This window comes from Notolepis coatsorum (assembly GCF_963971535.1).
Source record: "Notolepis coatsorum genome assembly, chromosome: 11".
NCBI classification, from domain to species: Eukaryota; Metazoa; Chordata; class Actinopteri; order Aulopiformes; family Paralepididae; genus Notolepis; species Notolepis coatsorum.
This window is the reverse complement of record NC_140175.1, coordinates 52,910,655-52,937,928: the sequence shown is the minus strand read 5'-3', so window position 1 is coordinate 52,937,928 and position 27,274 is coordinate 52,910,655. Positions and strand designations below refer to the sequence as shown.

At 43.1% G+C, this 27,274-nt stretch overlaps 1 protein-coding gene across 1 annotated transcript in view; it reads right to left on the bottom strand.

Moving 5' to 3' along the window:
• Positions 1 to 26,261, bottom strand: part of ess2 (ess-2 splicing factor homolog) — a 40,207-nt gene extending 13,946 nt beyond the window's left edge. The window contains exons 1-9 of the mRNA XM_084324272.1: positions 25,874 to 26,261; positions 16,698 to 16,866; positions 16,219 to 16,305; positions 13,960 to 14,117; positions 10,752 to 10,869; positions 5,419 to 5,552; positions 4,021 to 4,123; positions 2,578 to 2,687; positions 2,081 to 2,196 (exon numbers count right to left, since the gene is read on the bottom strand). Of these exons, the coding sequence (XP_084180398.1) occupies positions 2,081 to 2,196; positions 2,578 to 2,687; positions 4,021 to 4,123; positions 5,419 to 5,552; positions 10,752 to 10,869; positions 13,960 to 14,117; positions 16,219 to 16,305; positions 16,698 to 16,866; positions 25,874 to 26,026 (1,148 nt within the window). The 5' untranslated portion in view covers positions 26,027 to 26,261. The remainder of the gene's footprint in view (positions 1 to 2,080; positions 2,197 to 2,577; positions 2,688 to 4,020; positions 4,124 to 5,418; positions 5,553 to 10,751; positions 10,870 to 13,959; positions 14,118 to 16,218; positions 16,306 to 16,697; positions 16,867 to 25,873) is intronic.
• Between the last annotated feature and the right edge of the window lie 1,013 nt (positions 26,262 to 27,274).

The window sequence follows — 27,274 nt, the reverse complement described above, 5'->3', positions numbered from 1 at the left end:
CGGTAGATTGAAATCTTGCAGGTCACGGAGACCGGCAACAATTTTTTCTAACGGAAACCCTGGTATATGCGTGTGTTGTGTTTTGTATGTGTGATGTTGTGTCATCTCCTAATCACTGTTTCTGTTCCACAGATGCCACTCATCTCCCTGATTGGATTGGTTGCGCCTGATTGGTACACCTTCGGACAGGCAGTGGAGATGGGTGGTTAATAGAGTGGGAGGTGACACACATCGGGGCGCCTCATTCTGTCAATTGCCAGTGACCAGAGTGGAGTGGGGTTGCCATTGTTTTCCACTGTTGTGTGGGATTATTATTGTGCTTATTTACCGCTTTGGGTGGACCAAGTACTGTGTGTTCATATATATATATATTGTTGGCCTATGTGCCACTTCTCTACCTGAGTGAGTATCCTCTTGTTGGCCTTTGCGCCTATTTTCCACTGAGTGTGGAGTGATACTTTGCTGCCCTTTTGCTATTGTTCCCTTTAAGTGGAACTGTATATATATATGTATTTGTAAACTGTATGCCATTGCCACTTTGTGTGGACTTGTACCTTTGGTACGTTTTGGCTGGGTGGTTCCCAGTACCAACCTCTGGTTGGTTGGTTAGTGTCGGTGGACGCTAATCTAGTTTGTTTATTTATTCTTACCTTGTTTGTTCTCCCCTTACCTTTTTCCCTTTGTGTGTGTTCTGGGTTTAAATCCCCTCTAAAATAAACATCATTTTCCCTTTGGGAAAAGCAGTGGGTTTCAAGTCCCGCTACAATAAATATTATTTACCATTTGAAAACGTCTTTGTTTATTACCTACCTGCCCGGGACTGTTTTGAAAGCATTTACTGAGAGAGGCTGTTTTTTGTTCATGTGCAGCCGGCTCCAGTTACTATTTTGTGTGGTCATCAGACCTTTGTACATGACATATCTTATGTTGTGGGACTTGTACAGCACTGGTCAACTTTGTTGTTTTTAAATGCTCTATAAATAAAGTGGATTGGATTAATTAATTAAATTAATAATGAGTCGGGAGTTACACAGCAAATGACATTACATTACATAATTATGTTGCAACCTTAGTCTCTAAAGCAAACAATTATATAAATATTTTCATCATCAGCACCAAAACCACCCTCAGCAGATCCGGACCCATCACACTCACCATTAACGACTCAACCATCACCCCCTCCCCCCTAGTTCGCAACCTCGGCGTCATCCTCGACCCCACCCTCTCATTCGACCCCCATGTCCGCTCCATCGTCAAAACGTCCTACTTCCACAACATCGCCAAAATTAGACACTGCCTCTCCCCTCCTGCCGCTGAATCCCTCATACACGCGCCTTCATCTCCTCCCGCCTCGACTACTGTAACTACCTCCTCACTGGCATCACCTCCCGCTCCCTCCATAAACTCCACTGGCTCCTGATCAAGGAACGCATAAACTTCAAATTACTACTCCTCACCTTCAAAGCCCTCCATAGACTGGCCCCCCCCTACCTGACTAAACTCCTTCTCCCTTACCGCCCCACCCGTTCCCTCCGGTCCTCCACTGCTTCCCTCACTGTCCCGTCATCCAAACTAAAACGTTTTGGTGACCGGGCATTTTCACAAGCTGCACCCAGACTTTGGAACACCCTCCCTCAGACTGTCAGAGACTCTCCCTCACTCTCCACCTTTAAATCCCGACTCAAAACCTACCTGTTCTCTCAAGCATACAACCTTCCCTACCCATAACCACCCTCCTCCAACCTACCACCTCCCTTCCCTACTTTCTCTCACTCTCCTGCCCCCGCCCTCCCCTCGGTTTCCTTACTTCCCTCATTGTTCCCCTACTGGACTTTATTTGTTACCCGTTGGTTTTATGTCCTGCATATTCATACTGTTGCTTATTCCCTGTGGTTCTTTGTTTCTCTGTTCATTTGTTTTGCTTATTGTCAGTGTCTTTGGGTTCTTGAAAAGCGCTATATAAATAAAATGTATTATTATCAGTCCCACAGTTTTTTGCCGCAAAGCAGCCATTGAAACCATAGACACTGCTGCAGTGATATTAATGTCCTCCTCTTAGTAGCTACTCCAGTGTCCTTACCTGGCAAGGTTCTCAGTGACCTTCCTCAGGGCTTCCTGTTTCTTGAGGCGGTTTTTGGCTGCGGCTTCATTGGCCATCTTTAAACCCAACCTCTCCCTCCTGCCTGGTTCTGGGATCTGTTGGGACACCAAGATCTCAAAGTCACATATCTAACAGCCTGATTAATAATGCGTCATAATAACATTAATGAATGGATCATGTTGAATTTAAGACGTTTATTTTTCTTGACGAGATACTTGTCATACTGTGGGGAGAAATCTTAGTTTCCCTAAAATGGCATGTTAGCGTGATTAGCGAACCTCATTGAAAGCAAGGGTGACTCTAGCAGCTAGCTTGCATCTACTAAAATAATTTTAAAAGGTCAAATGTAGAAAGTGAAACACATTCCCACACTGTGTGTCTGGTCAAGAACTATTTAAAACTATAATTCTAAATGCTATAGTATCCATTCAAAAGAATGTGCTCCAATGTATCCATTCAAACGAATGTGCCAGTACCTTAAAGGACGGTCCGTGGTTCCTCTCAGCGTACGGGGTGTCGGAGCCGTCCAGACGGAAGGGGGTGCTCTCGATCTCTCCCCACGTCATCAGAGGAGACTCTGCTACACCTGAGAGGACAAAGTCGGGTATGCATGAGTGTTCTGAAGTAGGGACTGGCTTCGGTTAAAGGACATACAGTCAGGTCCATACATATTTGGACATCAACACAATTTATCATTTTGACAACAGACCTTCAGCTTTAATTTGAGGCTATGTACATCCAAATCAGGTGAACGGTGGAGGAATTACAACAATTTCTACATGTGCCTCCCCCTTTTTAATGGACCAAAAGTAATTGGACAATTGGCTGCTCAGCTGTTCCATGGCCAGGTTGTGTGTTATTCCCTCATTATTACAATCACAAGGAGCATATAAAAGGTCTAGAGTTCATTTCAAGTGTGGTATTTGCATTTGGAATCTGTTGCTGTCAACTCTCAATATGAGGTCCAAAGAGCTGTAACTATCAATGAAGCAAGCCATCATTAGGTTGAAAAATCAGCAAAAACATTAGATGTGGCCAAATCAACTGTTTAGTACATTCTTAAAAATAAATAATGCACGGGTGAGCTCAGCAACACCCAAAGACCCTGAATAACATGGGAAACAACTGTGGACAGAAGAATTCCTTCCCTGGTGAAGAAAAAACACAACAACAACTGGCCAGATCAAGAACACTCTCCATGATGTTACATTTCTAATAGATAATATTATATCCAAATACTTTTTGTCCAATGACCCCAAAGCAATAGTCCAAATCTGTTAGGTATTGTAAGAGTAATGGACCAGCTTGATACTGACAGACACTCAGTTTAATGGATCAGCTTGATACTCTGACAGACACTCAGTTTAATGGATCAGCTGGATACTCTGACAGACACTCAGTTTAATGGATCAGCTGGATACTCTGACAGACACTCAGTTTAATGGATCAGCTGGATACTCTGACAGACACTCAGTTTAATGGATCAGCTTGATACTCTGACAGACACTCAGTTTAATGGATCAGCTTGATACTCTGACAGACACTCAGTTTAATGGATCAGCTGGATACTCTGACAGACACTCAGTTTAATGGATCAGCTTGATACTCTGACAGACACTCAGTTTAATGGATCAGCTTGATACTCTGACAGACACTCAGTTTAATGGATCCGCTTGATACTCTGACAGACACTCAGTTTAATGGATCCGCTTGATACTCTGACAGACACTGAGTTTAATGGATCAGCTGGATACTCTGACAGACACTGAGTTTAATGGATCAGCTGGATACTCTGACAGACACTCAGTTTAATGGATCAGCTTGATACTCTGACAGACACTCAGTTTAATGGATCAGCATGGTCTGTATGGAAGGGGAGAAGTGGTCTGGGTGCAGTGTTACTACAGAGCCCCACCTACCAGGCGCAGGGGAGGGCGCTCCTTCAAAGCCGTATCCATTCACTGTTGGAGACTCATGTGGAATGAGCTCCTTACCGTCCGGTCCCACTTTACCCTGTTTGAACTGGAACACAGACAGATGATAAATCAACAACTACAGTGATCAGAATAAATCAATTTATTTAGACTGGATCACAAATTATACCACATTTTGTAATAAAAAAAACAGGTTGAATATAGGATTTCCTTTCTTAAAAAGGTCAGAGTCAGACAATAAGATAGATACCAATCTCCTCTCTGTGCGTTCAGTAGAAAGCTATCTGGCTGCAAGCTAGCCTAGTTTAGCACAAATTAATTGAAGCGGATATAATAATAATAATAATAATAATAATAATAATAATAATAATAATAATAATAATAATAATAATAATAATAATAATAATAATAATAATAATAATAATAATAACTTCATTTTATATAGCGCCTTTCAAAAGACCCAAGGTCGCTTTACATAGGGGAAAAAAATAACAAAAGTAACAAACATAGTGGACAGACACAACATACAAAGTGAGAAATTAGGGGTTAAAAAGGCCAAGTTGAAGAGGTGGGTTTTGAGCAGTTTTTTGAATGAGTCCAGAGTTGGGGCGTTGCAGAGTTCTGCAGGGAGGGAGTTCCAGAGGGTGGGAGCTGCCACACTGAAAGCTCTGTCCCTGAAGGTCCGCAGTCTGGTTCGGGGGATGGAGAGCTGACCAGTGTCCGTGGATCGCAGGGACCGTGACTGAGTGTAGGGGTAGAGGAGGTCAGTGAGGGAGGGATTTGTAGGTGAGCAGCAGGGTTTTGTAGGTGATGCAGGATTTGATGGGGAGCCAGTGGAGGTGGATGAGGGTGGGGGTGATGTGCTGCCACGGTTTGGTGCGGGTTAGAACCCTGGCAGGTGCATTTTGAACATACTGGAGCCTGTCCAGGGTTTTGCTTGGGACCCCGGACAGAACCCCGTTGCAGTAGTCTAGGCGGGAGGTGATGAAGGCATGGATGAGGGTCTCAGCTGTGGAGTTGGAAAGTGATGGTCGGAGTCTGGCGATATTTCTGAGATGGAAGAAGGCGGATTTTGGTGACATGGGCTTGGTAGGAAAGGGTGGAGTCCAGGATAACACCCAGGTTGCAGACCTTTGGGGAAGGGCAGATGGAGCAGCAGTCTATGTGCAGCCGTCTATATGCACCACTAGCCTAGCTGTACAACTCTGGGAGAGGTGTTTTTGGCCAACAGCTTGGCTAGCCAGTCCGTATCCGGTTCAATTAATTTGTGCCAAGCTAGGCTAGCTTTCTACTGAACGCACAGAGAGGAAATTGGTATCATCTATCTTTGTGTCTGGAATAGACGGTAATGTTGGCATGGTCCTTTAGTTCCTGTGATGGTACCTGTGCATTGAGGGCAGCAGCCTGCTGGATCTGGCTCTTGTTGAGGGCTTTGCTGAAGGGGTCTCCTACAAAGCGAGTGTTCTTGTGGACCACCTCCCTGGGCTTCTTAAACATATTGTCTTCATCTTTAACTCCTGTTTTTCAAAAATGTCATTAATTAGAATCAACAGTATGAACTTTGTCCCGAATGCTATGAATGCTATGTTCTATCATTATCAAATTGAATTTAGTTTAGGTCAAATCTGTAATGCCGTCAAACAGTGACCTCTAGTCAAAAGAGCCCTGCTTGGTATTGCACCTTGGTCTGATGTATGGGGTGGAGTTGAGTGGGTATAGGGGGAGGGGTTGCTACTGCTGACCCAGGGCTCTACGCTAACCTTTTTACGAAGGAGCACATGTGTGCAATATGGTCGCACCAGAACAATTATTTCCACTCGCACGAATGCTCCCAATTATATTTTGATGTCACACAGATACAATTTCGGTCGCATGTGCAACCAATTCGGTCACAATTTCGAGCCCTGCAATACATAATAAATGTATCATGATTAGGGGTGTAACGGTACACAAAATCCACGGTTCGGTACGTACCTCAGTTTTGAAGTCACGGTTCGGTATTATTTTCGGTACAGTGGGCTTTTCATTTATCTATTTATTTAACTGTATTAAACAATATAAAACGAATTGGCCATAATTTACTGAGCAAACTAATGCTTACTGCTGTAACCTACTAATAACACTTAAGTAAATCTGAAGATTATTATATAGCAGATGCCTTGGAGGATAAGTCGTGGACAACTGTAGCGTGTGCTTGTTTATACATAGCCCCTTTCATGACTGTGATGCTTGAATACAGGGGCAGCCAGGGCTTGCATCAGAGTCACAAAAGGGGCTAGTTTATACAGAGCTGGTGGTATGACTTGCTGGCTGAAATACAGAGGGAACTAGGTAGCGGGGCTATATTACTTTTAACATGTGCTTAAACCCAGTGTTCTCGACAACGGAGTATGGTCGCAGATCTGCTGCTATAAAAACACCTATGGCCTTTGTTATTGCTTTGGCCCGGTCTGAATTAATAGCGAGATGCTGCTTGAATGCCACAGGGAGCTGGGTTTGCACTAGGATCCGTTTCTTCCGTGTACCAGACGATATTCACATTCGGGTGATGCCGTTTCAAATGCGTGATAAAGTTTGCAATAAAGTTGAACAATGACATGGCTCTGGCTTGTCAGTTAGTATTGACTCGCCATACTAAGGCTAATATGCTATGCTGAATTACAGCTCTCGTTCAGTGTAGCTGCGCGCTGCGTGGGATGAACAAACAACACCCGGTCAGTTGTGCACGTTATATTAGGGCCGGGGGGATTTAAGTTCCGCAAAAAAAGGTTCTGTACCGTTGCAATCGTTCGGTGCACAGCACGTACTGTACCGGAGGACCACATTGAGGCGGTACAGTACGTATCCGCGTACCGTTACACCCCTAATCATGATCATCATGCAACATAAAACAATTGTAGGAACGGTTTGGGAGAGGAAGGGGTTTTAGGCTGCGTGTTGCGAGTTCCAAAAAGATTTACTTAAAGGTGACATGTACTATAAATGTCATTTTTCAGTCTCTAGCATTGTATTATAGTAATAGGAGTTCGTATCAATGTGTTTTAGTGTCTAAATACCATATTGGCGGATTGCTCTGATTCAGCTCAGCCCCTTTCCTCCTCCAGTAAATCAGGCGATTTTGATTTGAACGACTGAGTCACGTCATTCGGACACTGGGTAGCGCACAGTGATGCGATTGGCTCTGTGGTTGGAGCTAATGCCCGACCCCATTCTACCTAGACTAGACAGCGAGTGGAAGCCACTTCCTCATGCTGCGAGGCGGAGTGGGGCCCGACGCCTCTGCGTGCGCTCTGGAGGGAGAGAGGGAGAGAGAGATGGAGAGAGAGGGAGCACTTGGGGGGGGGGGACCTGCTGCGTGGCACACGGGAGAGGGGAGGAAGGGAGGCCCACAAGCTGCCGCGGGGCGGGTCCCCCCCCCCCTCCCTCTCTGTCTCTCTCTCTCTCCGGAGTGTGTGCAGAGGTGTCGGGTTTCGCTCTGGAAGAATCTCTCTCTCTCCCGCGTCTCTACATTTCGTAGCGGCATTTCTGCAGACCCCTCTCTGATTGGTTGAACTCCATTTCTGCAGACCCTCTCTGATTGGTTGAGCGAAGCCCCTCTCTAAGATACGCGCTTGGTTTGAGCGAAGCCCCTCTCTAAGGTACGCGTAAGGTTATCGCGGTTAAGGTTATCGCGGTGCTCGCGCCAAGAAAAGAAAAAAGATGCCGCACATTAATATGGCAGCAAATCTTACAAGACGCGTCAGCAATGATGAGCGTTTTCCCTGTACTCCGCCATGTGAATCTAATCTGGATGCGTACCCTGAACTTGTGGTAGGCCTAGACATTTTCAATTCATCGTCTTGTTTACATCAGGCCGGGTCCCCCATTTTCAATTCATGATAACATATATGACATACAGGTAGACAGATAGACAGTACTGCTACATCTAGACATACCAGATTTTAAACTTGTGGTAGGCCTAGACATTTTCCATGTACATATACCTACATGTGTACATATACCTAGACTTGTGTACATATACCGATATGCCCTACTCTGTTTACTTGTTTTATTGCACAATGTCGTTCTATTGGATTCTATTATATGTTATTACTATTGTATTATGCACATCATTGCGGGCAAGACCACCCGCATTTCATTGTAAACTTGTATGCAAATAAACAACTTGTGACAAATAAACTCTTGACTTGACCACCAGCCTCTCTCTGACCACCCGCATTTCATTGTAAACTTGTATGCAAATAAACAACTTGTGACAAATAAAACTCTTGACTTGACTTGACCACCAGCCTCTCTCTCTTAAGGCATTAACAGTGTTAATCTAAATGTTATATTGTAACTGTCTAGTTACATTGTAACGTTATAGGTTTATTCACATAACGTTATTTCACGCAACGCGTTCAACTTGTTTACACTCCCCACTTACGCTAACTGTACCATGACGCTCAACCAATCAGAGAGGGGCTTCGCTCAACCAATCAGAGAGGGGTCTGCAGAAATGGAGTTCAACCAATCAGAGAGGGGTCTGCAGAAATGCGGCTACGAAATGTAGAGACGCCTCTCTCCCACCCCCCCCCCCCCCCCTCTCTCTCTCCCTCCGGAGTGTGTGCAGAGGTGTCGGGTTTCGCTCTGGAAGAATCTCTCTCTCTCTCTCTCTCTCTCTCTATCTCTCTCTCTCAGTCTACCAGTCGCTGTGTGGGCTGACTGTCACTCAAAGTGCTTATGGGCGAAGCCAGGCCATAACCGCCTGAAATCTTGAAGCTGGAAAATGATGGTTGAGTACTTGATTAGAAATATAAAACAATGCATTTTTTTTAAAAGAACCTTACAGATGTCTTCAATAGACTAACAGGAATTGTGTAAAGTTGCCCAAATAGTGCTAGGAATAGCAGTACATGTCCCCTTTAAAGTTTAAAGCTCAATATATCAAAACGTGGCACTTTACAGTGAACAGGAGGTCTATTTGTATTAAGAACAATAGATTGTGAAATGTCTGGAAGAGCTCAAAAATAAAAATGTCAAATGATATTTCCGTTGCCTTTTTTGAGTTGATCTGAATATTACCGATTGTGTTAAATGGTCATATAATATCGTCTCATACCGATCGCAGGCACCTGAATCTAATCGTATCGTATCGTGGCAGACTTTGTGATATCGGCAAATATTGTATCGTTGTCCAAAGAATCGATATTGTATCGTATCGTGATGAAACTGGTGATTCCCACCCCTAACTAAGTCTACACTATACTATTGTTTAAGGCTACTTTCACTGTTTTACTGCATTACAGTTAGGGCTGTCTCGACTAAGGATTTGGATGGTTGACTATGATTGGCCAAAATTTGCTGTTAAAAAATTGTTTTTCTTTTTATTTATTTAAATTTTTTATCATTCCATTTGGGCTGTGGGGGGTGCTTAATGTCTGAAGGAGTCAACTGAAGGCTTCTTGTCCTCTGCAAAAGCATGCAATTGGTCCACTGATGGATACATCTTGATATTTGTCTAGTCTAGTGTATTCATTAGATGGGTGAAATCCTCTTTCAGTGCCTCTGTGCCTGTTTTCGTAGGCAATTAGCCTCTGGTATGCGTGCCATTAGCGTTAGCCACGCTTCTAGGCCTCTTTTCTTTTGGAAAGAATGATAAAAAATATATATATATTATAAATATATTTTTTTATTATTTTTCTTATATTCGACTAAGAGGTTGGCCAGTCGACTACGGCTCCTTTCGACCGATTAGTCGACTAATCGACTAATAGGGGTCAGCCCTAATTACAGTACTGTTATATTGTCGTTTTTTTTATCAATAAAAAATATATATTGTTGGTGCTCCTTACATTTATGTGGGTGCTCAAATTTTTTTGCTGGTGCTCCCAACTTTTTGAAGTTGGGAGCACCAGTGCTACCAAGTAAAAATGTTAATTTCGAGGCCTGTATTGTATTTTTTATGTTTAAATATCAACATTATCTGTCCATCCTCAGTAAATTTACTATAAATACAATACTCCTGACTTCATCTGGTCTTTCCAAACGCACACACACACAGAGAAAGGGAGAATGCCACCCCCCCCCCCCCCCATTTCACAGTCCCCGTTCTCTCTATGACTCTGATCAGGGTTAGCTTAGCTTAGTTAGCGTTAATTTCAGTCTTTAAATTAACGCAACGTGGGCATAAAGGAATGGCGAGGAGGCAAAGCATGTTAGATGCATTTGACCCGCTGTGGAAAAAAACAGCAGGCACTTATTTCGAGTCGCAAAATAGGCGGACTCTGGAGCTATGCTGTAACGTCTACACACACGGAGCTACTGTTGATGTTGGGCGGATATGCTCGCCGGATATGCTTGCCAGGGGATTTTCAAAATAAGAGTATCGCAATATGAAACAACCTTTTTACGTTGCATCGATCCTATTGGATCATTGATAATAGATCGATATATCGATCTGGATCGTCCCACCCCATTGTGCTCCTAAATGATTTTTTAGGTTCGCACATCTATTTTTAGGGGCAAATGCAAGTGAAATGCTCGCACCGTAGAGCCATGCGACCACACCTCAGGCTCTGCCCAGAGAGGTCTGGAGAGAAATTCACAGTATAACAAGTTACTAAACTCCAACCCACATGTCAGACCAATAAAGCGGGACTCTTTCGCCTAGAGGTCGCCGTTTGATGGCATTACAGATCCTACCTTTAAATAATGTAGTGTTAATGGTCATTTACCTTCTGGGTAATACATCAGAGCATTCTTGGCCTTGTACTCCCAGGTCTCCAGGCCAGCCTTGGTGCACTCTATGGCCTGCTGCTCTGATGACGGCAAAGCCAGGTTCTGCTCGTGTCGCTAGAAAAGCACATCAAGTACAGTGAGTTGATTACTGTACTCAGTCAAATGCATGGAGCCAGTCGAGTCAGGAGGAGGTCACCACACACTGTTAGTGCACCAGGACTATATTCTTTAAAATAGATTTATTCCAAAGGGCTAAAACTAAACTGCACGATTCTTGCTCAAATGTGAATCACGATTTTTCTCCCTAAGAATTGAGATCATGATTCTCTCACACGATTAATTTTTTCTCAATAAAAACATTTATTGTACTCTCTTAACACTTTGAGTGCCACAGACGCTTTATGTCGTTAGTTCATGCCGCCCGTTGAATGCCAGCAACGCTATATAGCATTTGTTTGTCTTTTTTTTTTGCGATTTGAATTCATATTTCATCAATCCAGCCTCACGCTAGTGCTCCAAACTCTCTCTGAGCTCCAAGTTTCCTCATTTTACTTTTCCGGCAAGCCATCTGAAGAGAATGTGGAATACATATTTACAGTACTCGGCGCTGAATCAATAAACGTGATCGATATTTGGAATGGCGATCAGGAATTGGAATAATCTTTTTGGAGAACGTCTGATCTGAGGTAAGGAATCTATTTTACCAGTCTTGGGGTAATCGGATCTGTTTTCACAAAGATATCAGCGTTTGCCCCATGTGTGTGTGTGTGTGCGCGCTGATCAGGAAATGAGAATAGATTTTTCAGCTCGCTTCTATAGCGTGCATAAGTACACATATACTATCGATAATCTAGCGTTTATTTGAAAACGATTCATAAATAGGCCGAAAAATTACAACCTTTTTTGTGTATTCCAGAATATTCCAGTAAATGCCGTTTATCACGGAAAAGTTATATTTTCCTGAAACTTTCAAGAAAACGAGGGCTTTTCAAAATGCTATAAAACGGAAATGAACCGATTAAAAAACAATCCGTTTCGACAATGTTGACTGCAAACAAGTCATTGATAAGCGACGGGCAGATTAGACACATAGCCATAATTTAAGACATAGATTATGCATTCTAGGGCTGTCTTAAATACTTCGAAGCTTCGTTCGATGGGCATGGGATTCGAATATGAAAATAAAATTCGATTCTGTTTTTTGTGCAAAATCAACTCTGCCTCTCTTTGTTAACTACAACAAGCAATGCTGTTTGTTATTTAAGATGAGGTCAGACTCGGCACTGACAGATTTGTGTTCATTGTGCTGCTTTTCTAAAGCCTCAAATGACGGCTTACAATATTTCATGGAAGCAAAGTGTTTAGTTTGTCTAAGATTTAAAAAGGTTTAAACTTTACAGCACTGACAGCATTTATTTTTTCTCAAAGCTTCGAATTAAAATTTAATCTCGGCCCTGAAGCTTCGAATTCCAAAATAAAATCGAAGGTCAGCCCTACGCTATCATTGACGTGGGTGCTGGCATTCAACCATGTTTTACCATGTTAACCAGTGGCACTGATAGTGTTAAACAGACAACATAATAATATATTATATCAAAGTGCTTGACTTAAACATAAAAGTCTAAGTAAAAGTTATTTTGTAACATACAAAATAACTCTAGTCTCTTTTCGTCTTATTTTTGAACAATTAACCTCTTACACCCGTGTGTGGGACGGGCGTGCGTCGCTGCTCTTTTCTCTCGTCCCGTCAGCTCAGGGCTGCATTTTTCACAGATCATCCAATACACTGTTCGAAGGTTTTATTTGCCGCCTTTCGATCGCCACCACACTCAACCAATTGCGTGCTTCGGGTCTCGAGTTACAAGGCGATATATCTGACAAGCATCATTTGACAAGCGCTCCGTCAAACGACCACTTCCGGTTCTGACCGGACATGAACTGACCAATCACCGCTGATGGCGAAAATGATTGATCACCGTTGTAGCCAACGAGCGTCCGCTCCGAAAGAGATCCGGGCGGGTGAGAGTGGGGGAAATTGACGAAGAAGACCATTGTCCCGACTCTAAATGTACATTTAGCCATTTAGCTGACGCTTTTATCCAAAGCGACTTACAAGTTCTGTACGACAAGTCATCAGGAAGGGCACAACTCTATCAGCTGAGTAACAGTGTTCATCAAAGTGTTGAGCGCTACAGTGTAGGTTAGTTTATTAGGACAAGTGCATGACAGTAAGATTAGTTAGGGTTATATATATTTCTTTTTTCTTTTCAGATAATGGTTGAAGAAGTGCGTCTTTAGTCGACGGCAAAAGATTGGATGGGTTTCGGCTGTCCTAAATTGGGTGGGAAGTTCATTCCACCATTGTGGGGCAATGACTGAGAAAAGGCAGGTTCTCCTTGATGACCCTCCCGGAGCTCGGATAGGAGTGGGTCTAGCGTCAGAATGTTATAAAGTGGACGCCATTTTGGATAATCATGCTGTATTTTTATGGGTACACACATTACAAAAACCTTTCTACAAAACTAATTTTCCATGGGATTTTTATAAACTTTGGACTGTATGACTATAAGACTTCAGGCTCTGGAACCGTTGTTTTACAGCTCCTACCTCTCATCTGGAACCGAAAAACAGGAATCTGGCGACAAGTCAATACAAAAGAAATAAAAATATATATTGCTATAAGTATAAAGCTAAGCTTTGCAAAAAGTTTATGCAAATCACTTTCGTTTTCTGTAAAATGGGGGGTAAGCTTAAGAGTAGTCTGGGTTACTATAGTAACATGGACTGTATATACGTATTGTGGGAATGGGGAAGACAGCGGCAGTGAGCGCTGTGAGTGAGGAAGAGAGATGGGAGAACACTGATGGAGTTGTATGATGTGAATGTTGAATTAATAGCGTGTTTTGCTTTACATCGTGCAAGTGTGATTAATATCGCAACTGGGATTGTTCCGAAGCAACAACAAAAAAAATCACACGTGAATGCAGCGTGACGTGAATGCATTGCATAGGAGCAAGTGTTTTAATGCAACTGATCTCCATTTTGACGCAAATGCAAATACATCTGAATCGGATTTTTTTTAATGACTAATCGTACAGCCCTAGTAGATACCAGTTTGAATTCTTCCTCTTCGTCATATATTCAGGCATGTCAGGTCCTAATTTATTTGTTATGAAAGGTAGTTAGAGTGGCACCTGTACGTACCTGCTTGTATTCTTCTTCTGCCTCGTATAACCAGGAGTGTCTGGCTTTCTCCTTCTCTTCGGCCAGGACCATGATCTGTTCAAACGACGCATTGTCCTCGCTGGTGTTCTTAGCCAGGAAGCGATCCAGACAGGGAAGCTCCTTCTCACGATCTTTTTCTAGAGATACACAGTCCAGAGAGATAGAGTGTAATTATGTTATATAGAGTGTTTTCAGTAGGAAAGTAATCTTGCAACTTCTGGCAAAAAGCCTTTGTGCCGTGGCCTGGATCAACTCATTCGCACTCAGGCTAGCATAATGAAGTTGAAAGTAACAACAGTAGCGCCCTGGTGTAAACTGACTCATAGGTTAAATACCCCCATTTTGCCACCCAAATTGGATACTTTTCAGGTGGTGGAATGGATGAGACCGTGGTATCTAAAGTTTGGGGCCACTTGGTGCTGGGTAAGCGGTCGGTTTGCAGTTTCAAATGAGTGTGATGTGCCCGCCAGCAGCAGCTCATTTTGTGACCGCAGCATTTGCTACGCAATGTGTAGTGATGCACGATATATTGGCCGCCGATATAATATCGGTCGATATGGCCGTTTTTTTACACATCGGTATCGGTCCGATATCAAGATAGGGCCGATATTCATAAAAAAAAAAAAAAAGGGGGGGGGGGTTAATTTTTTTTTTTTTTTTTTTTTTTTTTACGTGTTTTGGCCTTAAATAGTTTTAAAATATCTGTCATTTCTGAAAATAAGTTACAAAAGTAAAAAAATTATGCGTTTTGGAAAATAGCTCTTTATTTGATTATCATAAAAAAGTGTGTAATAAATGTGCTACGTTATGTGTGTAAATGTCAGTCGTATTTGCGACTAAAATAGCTAACAGAGAAGATTAGAAGCACTAACGTTAGCTGCTAAGCTAACTAAGCTGGTCCCAAAACAGTTACAACTGATCCTGGAGCTGCTCAGCGGAGTCCCTGGGAGTGGAGGGGCCAAAATGCTGGTACCGTGACAACACTACTACACCTAACTGCTCCTGATGAGCAGGTTGGCAGCTTGCATGGTTGGTATCGTGACAACACTAAACCTAACTGCTCCCGATGAGCAGGTTGGCACCTTGCATGGTTGGTATCGTGACAACACTAAACCTAACTGCTCCCGATGAGCAGGTTGGCACCTTGCATGGTTGGTATCGTGACAACACTAAACCTAACTGCTCCCGATGAGCAGGTTGGCACCTTGCATGGTTGGTATCGTGACAACACTAAACCTAACTGCTCCTGATGAGCAGGTTGGCACCTTGCATGGTTGCCTCCACCATCGGTGTGTGAATGGGTGAATGCGAGGCAATAAATTGTAAAGCACTTTGGATAAAATTGCAATATAAATGCAGTCCATTTACCATTATGCAAATGCAGTCCATACCAGCACTTTCCAAAAACATCACAAATTACTACATTGTACTACAAGGCAAGAGATTCAAGAGGTTTATTTGTCACCTACATACCAGGGCATACAGTGAAATGCGGGTGGCCATGCCCGCTTTGATTGTATGCACAATGTTAGCTACGAATTATGGCACTGGGTCCTATGTACACTACTATAAAATATACAGTTTTACTCTATATCCTTATGCTATACTTGCCATTTCTAAACTATACAAGAACCACAATAGTTCTTTCCTTAACGTAACCTTTTTTTCCTCGTTAGGAAACAGTGATTAAAACATTTTGACGGCTGGAAATGCACACGTAAGACCACTTGTTGAGTTCATATGTCAATTAGGGCTGACCCCTATTTATCGATTAGTCGACTAATCGGTCAAAAGGAGCCGTAGTCGACTGGCCAGCCTATTAGTCGAATATAATATATATAAAACATATAATTTTTTTTTTTTACTTTTTTTTTTTAAATCATTCTTTCCAAAAGAAAAGAGGCCTAGAAGCGTGGCTAACGCTAATGGCACGCATACCAGAGGCTAACTGCCTACGAAAACAGGCACAGAGGCACTGAAAGAGGATTTCACCCATCTAATGAACACACTAGACCAGACAAATATCAAGATGTATCCATCAGTGGACCAATTGCATGCTTTTGCAGAGGACAAGAAGCCTTCAGTCGACTCCTTCAGACATTAAGCACCCCCCACAGCCCAAATGGAATGATTTTTTTTTACCAAGTCGACTAACGGCAAAATTTGCCAATCCTAGTCGACCATCCAAATCCTTAGTCGGGAACAGCCCTAATGTCAATATGATGTGAAGAACCTTACCTCCTTCCCCACCTTTACCGCCAGTCACTGATTTGGAGGGAGAGCCTACGCTGCCCAGTGGCGTCTCAAAGCTGGCCGGGGTCACATCTGAACACGCAGGACAGAGACTGTTACACCAATTAACAGACATGTACTCACAGTAATGCATCTAATTAATATCTGGATTATGATAGGTGTGATGTGGCCAGTTTTACAATGTGTCTTTGCAGTACATGAGATGACTAAGTGAGGCTGTGAGAATAAGACACGTCGCCTCCCTCTATCTAATGCGACCTCAGGAGATATTCCCACAATCTATGGTTGTCGAACTACTGAACGTGTTTCAAGCCACATCAAGTGATAACAGACAAAAGAGTAGACTTTAAAAATGTATAAGACAAGTCATATCACAACTGCAACATCTGTCCATACTGAACAATCCTAGTCCATATGGACAGTAATCACAACAGTCAATCTCTCTCTCCGATGATGTTACTAACATGGCGCAGAGGCTCGTGGCGTAGACTTGGTCAGAGAGGAGCCGTATCTGATGGAGATCTCTCTCATTCTCCCCAGGTCTCCGGTCTCCTCCGCCTCCAGGTAATCCTTCTGGGCCTGGAGTTTAGTTACGTCCGGGAAGAAATCTCTCTGAATTATCTTCTCTAAACTCTGGTGGAAGGAAGACACAGGGGAGAATGGAACCATGAGTGTGTTTACAATGTTTTATTCAGGTAAAGATATAAACAGGCATCTTCCTTATGCCTCATATGAACTCAATTCTGAATATTGCAATAGAATGTGAGTTCATACAGACAGTGAAACCAGCGGTACACTGGATGTGCTGCTTCTACATGCATCTGTAACACATATTTAGGATTCTTATGAGGGCTGGGCGATAGTTACGATTTTGAATTTCCACAATCATGAAAACTAGATAATCTATTATTGTGCCGCATTGCTATCATTTTGTCTTTTGTAAATGCAGCGCACCCACATTGGTGCACTCCACCACTCCCCCCCTCAAGGCCAAACAGTAGTTTCAGCTCGTGTTGAGAGGGAGGAGGGGGCCACGGCGTGTTTCTGCAGTCATTTTAAAACGTATTTTGTAACTTGAGGAAGACGACAGAAAGGCAGCATTGAGAGGAAAGGTAAAACAAATTCAGTCGTAGCCATATGATGTTCTCAAATCATATTTGAGAACATAAATGAGTAAATGTGTTCGTGAATAATCATGATTCGAATTTTTGCCATAAATCAAGCAGCCCTAATTCTCATACTCTAGAAAAGAGTTTATCTGGGTTATTATAAAAAGGATATGATCATTTTGTGCACCAATTACTTAGAGATATATTCAAGATGAATACCCAACAAATTAATGTAGAATATCACCAGCGTATTACTGTGTTTGTAAACTTAAGGGCCAACAAACAGAACTAGCATGCAGCGACAGGGGGGATGGTTCACATTTTTGGAACCCTAGCCCTATTTCTTACTTACCAGTGATGATGTTAATGAGTAGAATCCTTTCTTAGCACAATCCATGCTGTTCAAACTATCCCTTTAACCACTCACTTTTCAAGTGTTTCATACACAAACCACACATGAAACAGTGCTTAGTTCCATGACAGATAATGGGGAATGTCACCCATAGGACAGTTCAGTGAGTATTTGTGAACACGCACCACTCTCTCCTAAAGCTAGTAAGAGAAGAGAGAAAAACCTCCTATCTGTGATGTAAACTCTGGGGCTGCTTCATTGAAATTTAATGGGCCACTGTGTGAAGCAATTAAATGTGTGAGCTCTTTAGGCAAAATTAGGTTTATATTCTAGCATTGCTAGTAAGTCTGAACCAGCTCAGTGCTCACACAAACATTTCACGGCATCACAAAGCCAAGAGCCCAAATACCGTACTTTTCGCACTATAAGCCGCACCTGACTATAAGCCGCAGCAGCTAAATTGAATGATGTGTACATATATAAGCCGCACTGGACTATAAGCCGCAGGTGTTTTAATGTTTAATTACCATATGTAAGGGTTCGTGCACAGAGGGGATTGTCACAATACTGTCGGACAAATAACAAGAATTAACTCATTTACAAGTTGTATTAAGTTTAGCAAATAAGGGAACAGATAAATAACATTTCAATGCAGTAAAAAAAGCAATATTTTCGGGTTTGGTCCACATATAAGCCGCACCGTTATATAAGCCGCAGGGTCGAAAAATGGGGGAAAAAGTCGCGGCTTCTAGTCCGAAAAGTACGGTAATTGTCTATTAGAGAAGCACCAGATTTGACATCTCAGTTACATCACCGATTGGAGGAGTGGCAGATCATATGAATCGAATGTTTCCTTGTTGTTTGGTTATTTAACCCTACCTAGCCCCTTTTGTGACTGTGATGCACCGAGTGAATACACATTACACACTCAGTGCATCAGTCACGAAAGGGGCTAAACCCTACCCTTAGCTGCCAGAGTTGTGCCTCTCCTGTAAAAGTCGCTTTGGATACAAGCGTCAGCTGTTACAAGGGAATGGGGAATGTTATATAAACCCCCCCACAATGGTGTGTGTAGTTGGTACGTCCCAGCAGGGACCAGGATGTAAACTATGATGTTGTGTCGTGTTATGGGTTGGGGCTGTCTTAAATACTTCGAAGCTTCGTTCGATGGCACAAGCTTCGAACATAAAAAAAACTAAGTAAAAAAAAATAACAATAATTTTCTATTTTTTTTTTACTTCGCTTTTTGTGTGTGTGTGTGTGTGTGTGTGTGTGTGTGTGTGTGTGTGTGTGTGTGCAGGGAACAAACTTAACTTTTTGACTTACCAGCCATTTGGCTGGTAGATTTTAAAAACTACCAGCCGGTAGAGCTGCCGCGGTATCGGTATTACCGCGGTATCGCTGTTACATCATGCCCACCGCAGCGTTGGGCTGAATACCGGCATCACCGCTGTTTTTTATTATATTATTATTACGCTCTCGTTGGGCTTGCGGCTCTGCAGATATACCCTACTTCTCTGTCGAGATTCCAAGCGACCCTATTGGGTACCAGAAAAGTCACATGAAACACTGCAGACCACTGATTGGTCAGAAGAGATACGCGTCACATGCTTGGAGCATCTTGCAGTGCTTTTACTTCCTGAATCTCAGCCATCACAACACGGCTAATAGTACGTTAGCTCCCACCGGAGACCGGAGTGGATTACCGACGCCGTCGCTCCTCAGGGAACGAGGCATAATGATTTTACTGCAACGAAATGTTATAATAAAAGCCCTTCGTTCTATACACTTGTCTGATTGAAAACTTTATTAACAGACCGCAGAATGGGTACAACTCGGCACGCTCTGAGCAAAGAAAGGAACTTAGATATTAATTGAGTAACGCTTGCCTTGCTATGGTCCGGTAAATACGAACGTGTAACTATTAGGGCTGACCTTCGAAGCTTTTTTTGGCAATCGAAGCTTCGGGGCCGAGCTTCGATTTTAATTCGAAGCTTCGAGAGAGAAAAAAGTTTTTTTTTTTTTTTTTTTTTTAATCTTATGTTGTGGGACTTGTACAGCACTTTCGTAAACGTTGTTGTTTTTAAATGTGCTCTATAAATAAAGTGGGTTGGATTAATTAATTAAGTAGCCCCTTTCGTGACTGACGCATCCAACAAGGTTTCACTCGGCTGTGTGATTTAATTCAAGGTGGATCGCTGTTGTCGTTTGAACAACTTCAGATTTCATGGGAACTACCAATCCCCCAAATCAAGAATGTTTAAGATGAATGAAGTAAGATTTTGATTATTTGAAATATGGCCTGTGTAGACTAAACTATGCACAGAATTATGTCAGTCTACAAGGTCCGGATTCTACATGGTCCGGCAATGTAGACCTTGTGTAGACCTTGTAGACTCCACTACAGACCAATTATCAGTGAATGTTCATGCATTTTTAAGAAGGGCAACTTCCACAAAAAAACAAAGAACTCACCAAAACATCTCAGTAGCACCTTATCTAAATGTTATATTTCATATATGGAGATTCATATTTATTTATGTATTGCATGCATTTCTACATTTTATTTCCTATTTTGTTTATTCATCCCAGTATCTTTCTTTCTTATGTGTGGAATTCTACAAGGTGCGCGCACACACACACACACACACACACCTACACACACACACACACACACACACACTTACATTTAGTCATTTAGCTGACGCTTTTATCCAAAGCGACTTACAAGTTCTGTACGACAAGACAGCAAGAAGGGTACAACTCTATCAGGCTACAGCTGAGTAACAATGTTCATCAAAGTGTTGCGTGTTACAGTGCGTTCTGTACGACAAGACAGCAAGAAGGGTACAACTCTATCAGGCTACAGCTGAGTAACAATGTTCATCAAAGTGTTGCGTGTTACAGTGTAGGTTAGTTTATTAGGACAAGTGCATGACAGTAAGGTTAGTCACGGTTAGATTTTTTTTTTTTTTTTTTTATCATTTCAGATAATGGTTGAAGAAGTGAGTCTTTAGTCGACGGCGAAAGATTGGACGGGATTCGGCTGTCCTAACTGGGATGGGTAGTTCACACACACACACACACACACAAATCAAAGTAAAAAAAAAAATTTGAAAAAAAAATAGTTTTTTTTCTTTTTAAACTTCGATTTTTTTTTAATGTTCGAAGCTTGTGCCATCGAATCGAACGTTCGAAGCTTCGAAGCATTTAAGACAGCCCTAGTAACTATACTAACGTTAATGCCACAAATCGAATGCCTTTGTAATCATAAGTAGTAACGTTATAATAATAAGAAGAAGAAAGGGTCGGGGGGGTAACCGGCGGGCGCGCCGCTACCACCCCTGCTCGCGACACCGAGGGGAGACTTCGAATCCGTGTTTCACTTTTAATAACGAATGCGTGCATGCCGAATCCCAAACAATATTCATGCTGCAAAGTCATCCTCTAAAGATAGACATTTAGACTAGAGGCAGGCTATATGCTATAAAGAGTAGACTACAAAAAAAATGCATTCAAACTTTTTTTTTGTGTGTGTGTGTGTGCGGTAATAACCGCGGCGGTAGGAAATATTTTGCAAATGTGTGCGGTAAGGAAAACATCAATACCGCGGCAGCTCTACCAGCCGGGCAGATTTTTTACCAGCCAAAAATCCAATTAGTATTTATATTGTAACGTTTGGCCACTTTAAATCATTGAACAGAGAGAGAGATAGATAGATAGATAGATAGATAGATAGATAGATAGATAGATAGATAGATAGATAGATAGATAGATAGATAGATAGAGAAGGCAGGCCTGAAAACCTACCTGTTCAAAAAGGCCTTTGACTGTTAGCCTTTTATTTTAATTTTATTGCGCTTTTGTTTTTAAACTTAAACTTATTTTTATTCTGTATTTTATTTTATTTGTTTTACTAATAACTATTTTATTTCTATTTTTTTAACTGTTTTAACCATGTAGTGTAACACTTTGGGATCCCAGTGAACAAAAAGTGCATTACAAATCCAATCTATTATTATTATTATTATGTGTGGCTGCCGCCCTGGCGGACATCTGTGCTCTACTGAGTGCACCTTTCTAGTCTAGAGAGAGAGCACTGATTCTCCTCTAGAATCCTCTAGCGCTGAGCAGGGTTGCATTTTGTCAACACAAGTTGGAACCCTGGCGGAAGCGATATAAGGAAACAAATTGCCAATAAATGTGAAGTTATCTTTGAACCTGTTGCAGGGAATATGCCTCCACATATTTGGTCAAATCAAATGCGAAATAGTAAAATACCAGAGCTAGAGATGGGTACCTTTCACATTTGAACCGATACCGGTACCTGTGAATCGATACCGGTACCCAACGGTACCTTTTTTCGGTACTTTAGTCTCAAGAAATTTAATTTACCTACCTCAGTCGTAAAAAAAAATCCAAACTTCAAATAACTACAATTTCGACAGTTTTCGGCTTGTCATTGCTCCGACTGCTTTGTTGTTGAATCAAGTCAAATCCTAGGTAAGCATATATTGTGCGTGTGAACGTTGACATGAAAAAAAAACGTGTAAAAAAAAAGAAAAATAAAAAAAAACGTAAAAAAAATAATAATAAAGTTTTTATTTTTATTTTTATTTTTTTCGGTTTCTCACTTGATTCGATACTCGGTAGTACCGACGTGTTTCGGTTCGGTGCCTCAAAAGTACCGAATTCGGTACCCATCCCTACTGATAATTGGTCTGTAGTGGAGTCTACAAGGTCTACATTGCCGGACCATGTAGAATCCGGACCTTGTAGACTGACATAATAGTTTAGTCTACACAGGCCATATTTCAAATAATCAAAATCTTACTTCATTCATCTTAAACATTCTTGATTTGGGGGATTGGTAGTTCCCATGAAATCTGAAGTTGTTCAAACGACAACAGCGATCCACCTTGAATTAAATCACACAGCCTAGTGAAACCTTGTTGGCTGTGTCATGTCACAGTCACGAAAGGGGCTACTTAATTAATTAATCCAATCCACTTTATTTATAGAGCACATTTAAAAACAACAAAGTTGACCAAAGTGCTGTACAAGTCCCACAACATAAGATAAAAATTAAATAAATATAAAAAAAAAAAAAAAAAAAAAAAAAAAAAAAAATTAAGCTTCGAATTAAAATCGAAGCTCGGCCCTGAAGCTTCGATTGCCAAAAAAAGCTTCGAAGGTCAGCCCTAGCAATACAGACGCACAGTGGACACACGCTCTAGTCTCCTGGCTCGTTATTGAACACAAACATGGTGTCATTAGTGGCTAGACCAGAACGTGAGTAAGACACACAAGCTGACCTTCGAGGTAGTAAGAACTAAGAAGCAGATAGAGACCCCTTTTGTCAGGTGAAACCAGTGAGCGCCTAGGTTTTATGCGCTTCACCATCCCTGAGGAGCTGTTGATGGTAGGACATAGCAGCTCAGTCCCACTAACCAGGCAGCAACTTGTCTGTACGTACATTCGTACAATGAGGTTTTCAACGCCCCTGTGGAATCAGTCCCAGGTGAAGTTAATTTTGAGTTGGACAGTAATGTAGCCCCAGTGCAAGCTGCTCCACGTAATGTTCCAGTGGCACTTAGGGAGGCAGTGAAGGCGCAAGGCACAATTAGATAAATATGAGAAGATGGAGAGGTTAGGTTGAGGCTAAGTTTAAAGAAACTGCAGTTCAGGCTGAGAGCAGTCAAATTTCATGGACACATCCTGTCAGCAGAGGGGCTCAGGGCAGACCCAGAGAAGATCAGGGCGGTCCAAGACATGCCACACCCCACGGACGCCAAGGCGGTGCAGCGGTTCATTGGGTTTGTGACATACCTCGCAAGGTTCATGCCCCGCCTCTCTGAGATATGCGAGCCACTGAGGAGGCTGTTGGACAAGGCCGTCCCATGGCACTGGCTACCCAAACATGGCGCGGCGGTCGAGGAGATCAAGCGTCTGATCTTAGTGGCCCTGATCCTGAAATATTACGACGTGACCAAGCCGGTCACAATCTAGACTAGAGTGATGCATAGATAGACTAGAGTGATGCAAGTCAGAAAGGACAAGGTTGCTGTCTGTTCCAGGAGGGTCAGCCAGTAGGGTCCGGTACGCATCACGTGCACTGACTCGGACAGAACAGAACTATGCGCAGAGCGAGAAAGAGTGTCTGAGTATTGTGTTTGCGTGCCAACGCTTTCACTATTATCTGTATGGACGGGGGAGATCATGGTGGAAACTGACCACAAGCCACTCATCTCGATATTCAACAAACCCCTCCTCACTGCACCCAAACGGCTCCAGAGCATGCTGCTCACACTACAGAGCTACAACCTCAAGGTCACATACAAGCCAGGCCCGGACATGCACATCAGTGACACATTGAGCAGGGCCACGGCTCCACCACAGAGGACTGACACGGGATACATGAACCACAGTCTGCAGCCTGCAGAGGGCACAAGAGGACACTGAACAGATTAATCAGGCTGATTATCTGAATGTCTCCAGCCAGCGGCTGATTCAGATCAGGCAACACACTGGGGAGATGAAACCCTTCAGTTGCTGAAAGCGGCAGTGCTCCAGGGATGGCCAGATCACCGGGAGGAGACTCCACTGACGATCAGAGAGTATTGGTCAATCAGGGACGAGATCAGCGCACAAGATGGGGTGCTCTTCAAAAGCCAGCGAGTCATAGTGCCGAAAACGTTACGGGCAGAAATGTTGAAACGCATACATGCCAGCCATGTAGGAGGAGATGCATGCTACAGACAGGCCAGAGAAACACTGTACTGGCCCAACATGCAGGGTGAAATCAAGGATTACGTAAGCCAGTGTTCAGCATGTAATGAATATTCTCATGAGCAGCAGCGGGAGACAATGATGTTGCATGCACTCCCAACACTGCCATGGCAGATTGTCAGTATGGATTTGTTCAGACAAGCGGGCAAAGACTTCCTACTCATGGTTGATCATTATTCTGATTTCTGGGAAATAGAGTTACTCCGTGACCTCTCAGCAGACATCACAGTGTTATGGTGTAAGGCCCAATTTGCACGCCACGGGCAGCCTGACCAGGTGATAACAGACTGTGGTTCTCAGTTAGACTGTGAACATTTTTGAAAGTTTGCAAAGGAATGGGATTTCGACCATATCATGTCCTCACCCAGGCACCCAAGGTCTAATGGAAAGGCTGAATCGGCGGTGAAGATAGTGAAAAACCTGTGCAAGAAGGCAGCTAGTGCAGGTAACGACCCATGGTTAGCAATCTTGCAGTGGAGGAACACGACCACAGAGGGCATGCTTAGCAGCCCAGCGCAGAGACTGATGTCCCGGAGACTGAAGACCCCACTTCCGGTCGCTGACACATTCCTGGGCCCCAGCGTGGTCACGGGGGTTCCTGAGAACCTGCGGATTAAGCATCAAACAGCCAAGCTTGGTTATGACAAGTCGGCCAGAGATCTGCCCGAGCTGTGTATCGGCCAGGACATAAGAATGAAGCCCCTGCCTGGAGACAGGACGGGCAAGTGGAGGAGAGGAGTGTGCCTGCAACCGGTGGCCCCCAGGTCGTACTTGGTGGATGTCGAGGGGACATTCTACCGGCGGAACCGGGTGGACCTGCGACCAGCGGAGGTGGATGTGACTGGACGCCGCCCGGAGCAACACAGAGTGCAGCACAGCAGCCCACCTGAGGAGCGACACAGCAGTCCGCCCTGCGAAGGGATGGACAGTAACACGGGCAGTGACACTATCACCCAGGAAGTCAGGTCGTTCAGGCGAAGCGGCCTGTACCAGCCTGCGATGGGCAGAGTATATAGGACGTCCAGTGGTAGGCTGGAGAGAGCGCCACAAAGACTGGACTTATATAGAGACTAGTTAATGGGTATGGTAAACAGATTAATCAAAACAATTAAAAAATGCACAGAAAATATGTTATGTGGGTTTTAAATAAGGAAGTTTATGGGGTTTCTTGTAATAATAATAATTTGCAAACAAACACCAGCTACCAAATGTAAATAGTGTGTAGGATAAAGTGTATGGCAGCTAAGCATCAGCTACCAAATGTAAATAGTGTGTAGAATAAAGTGTATGGCAGCTAAGCATCAGCTACCAAATGTAAATAGTGTGTAGGATAAAGTGTATGGCAGCTAAGCTACCTAGCTAACGTTATTGACAGGAATGTGACCCTTACCTCTACATACAGATCTTCATCCAGAATCTTCCTATTTAGCTTCCCCTCCTCCTCGGTTAGCTGTTGTTGTCTGAGAGCTACTGTAGCGAGGGCAAGGGGGTTTGAGACCAGAGTCCCCGACAGGGCTCTCCTAACGCTGGCACTGCCCTCCATTATGCCCGCTTCTTATTATCCAATAACAACGCTAGCTCAGACGACTAGTAGTGGTTCCTCCCTCTAAGAACAACAATTGCACGCGGGTACACGTTTTAATACCCAGTAGACGCCGAAGTCAGGTGTTAAAACGTAAGTATACGTATCTTGTCGTCGCTAAATAACACGACGAAATGAACTAAAGTAGTGAGAGGAACTAACGCAACTAGTAGCCACCTCATGCGAACGAGCAAACGAACAAACGACGCAAACAACTGCATCCGGTGACGTCACCGGAAGTTTACGAAATTCTTAAAGGAGAATACCAGAGCCGTATAAAGGGCTCTGGAGAATACCACACAAATTCTCTCTCTCTCTCTAGTTTCGGAAAGTTTTCCAAAGATCTACACACACCAATAGTATGCAGCTGCAGAGCCGCAGAGCCAACGGCGCGCTGTGAGGGCCGCTCAGCAGCGCCACCGGCGTGATTTTTTCCCGTAGCCTATGTGGTTGCGAAGACGCTCTCTGATTGGCTAGCCGCATACAGCGAAGACCCTCTCTGATTGGTTTAGCGCCGAAGGGTCTCTTCCGCATATTCAACAACAATTGAATCATGCTGTGACATCACAACGGAACATGTTTGAGTTCCATTTGAATAATATAAATAATATGTTTGGTAAGGCTGTCCCCAAAGCCTGTTTTTGGGATTCAAACTTCGTCAGGGTTCTTCGAACCGACGTTCGAACATTCGTTTTTAATTAAAAAAAATTTATAAAAAAAATTGACAATTAGACAAATAGACAAAAAATAGACAATTCCGCGCAGGGAAATTGTGGGTGATGCCTGTGCACCGCCGGCCAACGGGAGAGGGTCTGTATTGTCTCTATGACAAACGGTTCAAAAGATACAAAAAGGGGGCGCGGCCTAAGGATGTGGTCAATATAGACCAATGAAAGAGGATATCCCTACTGAGTACAATGGTACAACCTGCAAGTCTCTACGACAAACGGTTCAATTTAGAGGAGGGTCTAACTTCAAGAAACAGGCTGTTCATTCAACAATGTATGTATATTTCAGTTTGTGGAGTGAATATGAGTTGCATAAGATAAGGTATACTGACGGCCGCGCTGTGAGGGCCGCACAGCAGCGCCACCCGCGTGATTTTTCCCGTAGCCTATGTGTGCGAAGACGTCATGTATGTCATTATATGTCATTATATGTGTTATGATGAATTGAAAATGGGGGACCCTGATGTAAACAAGACGAAAG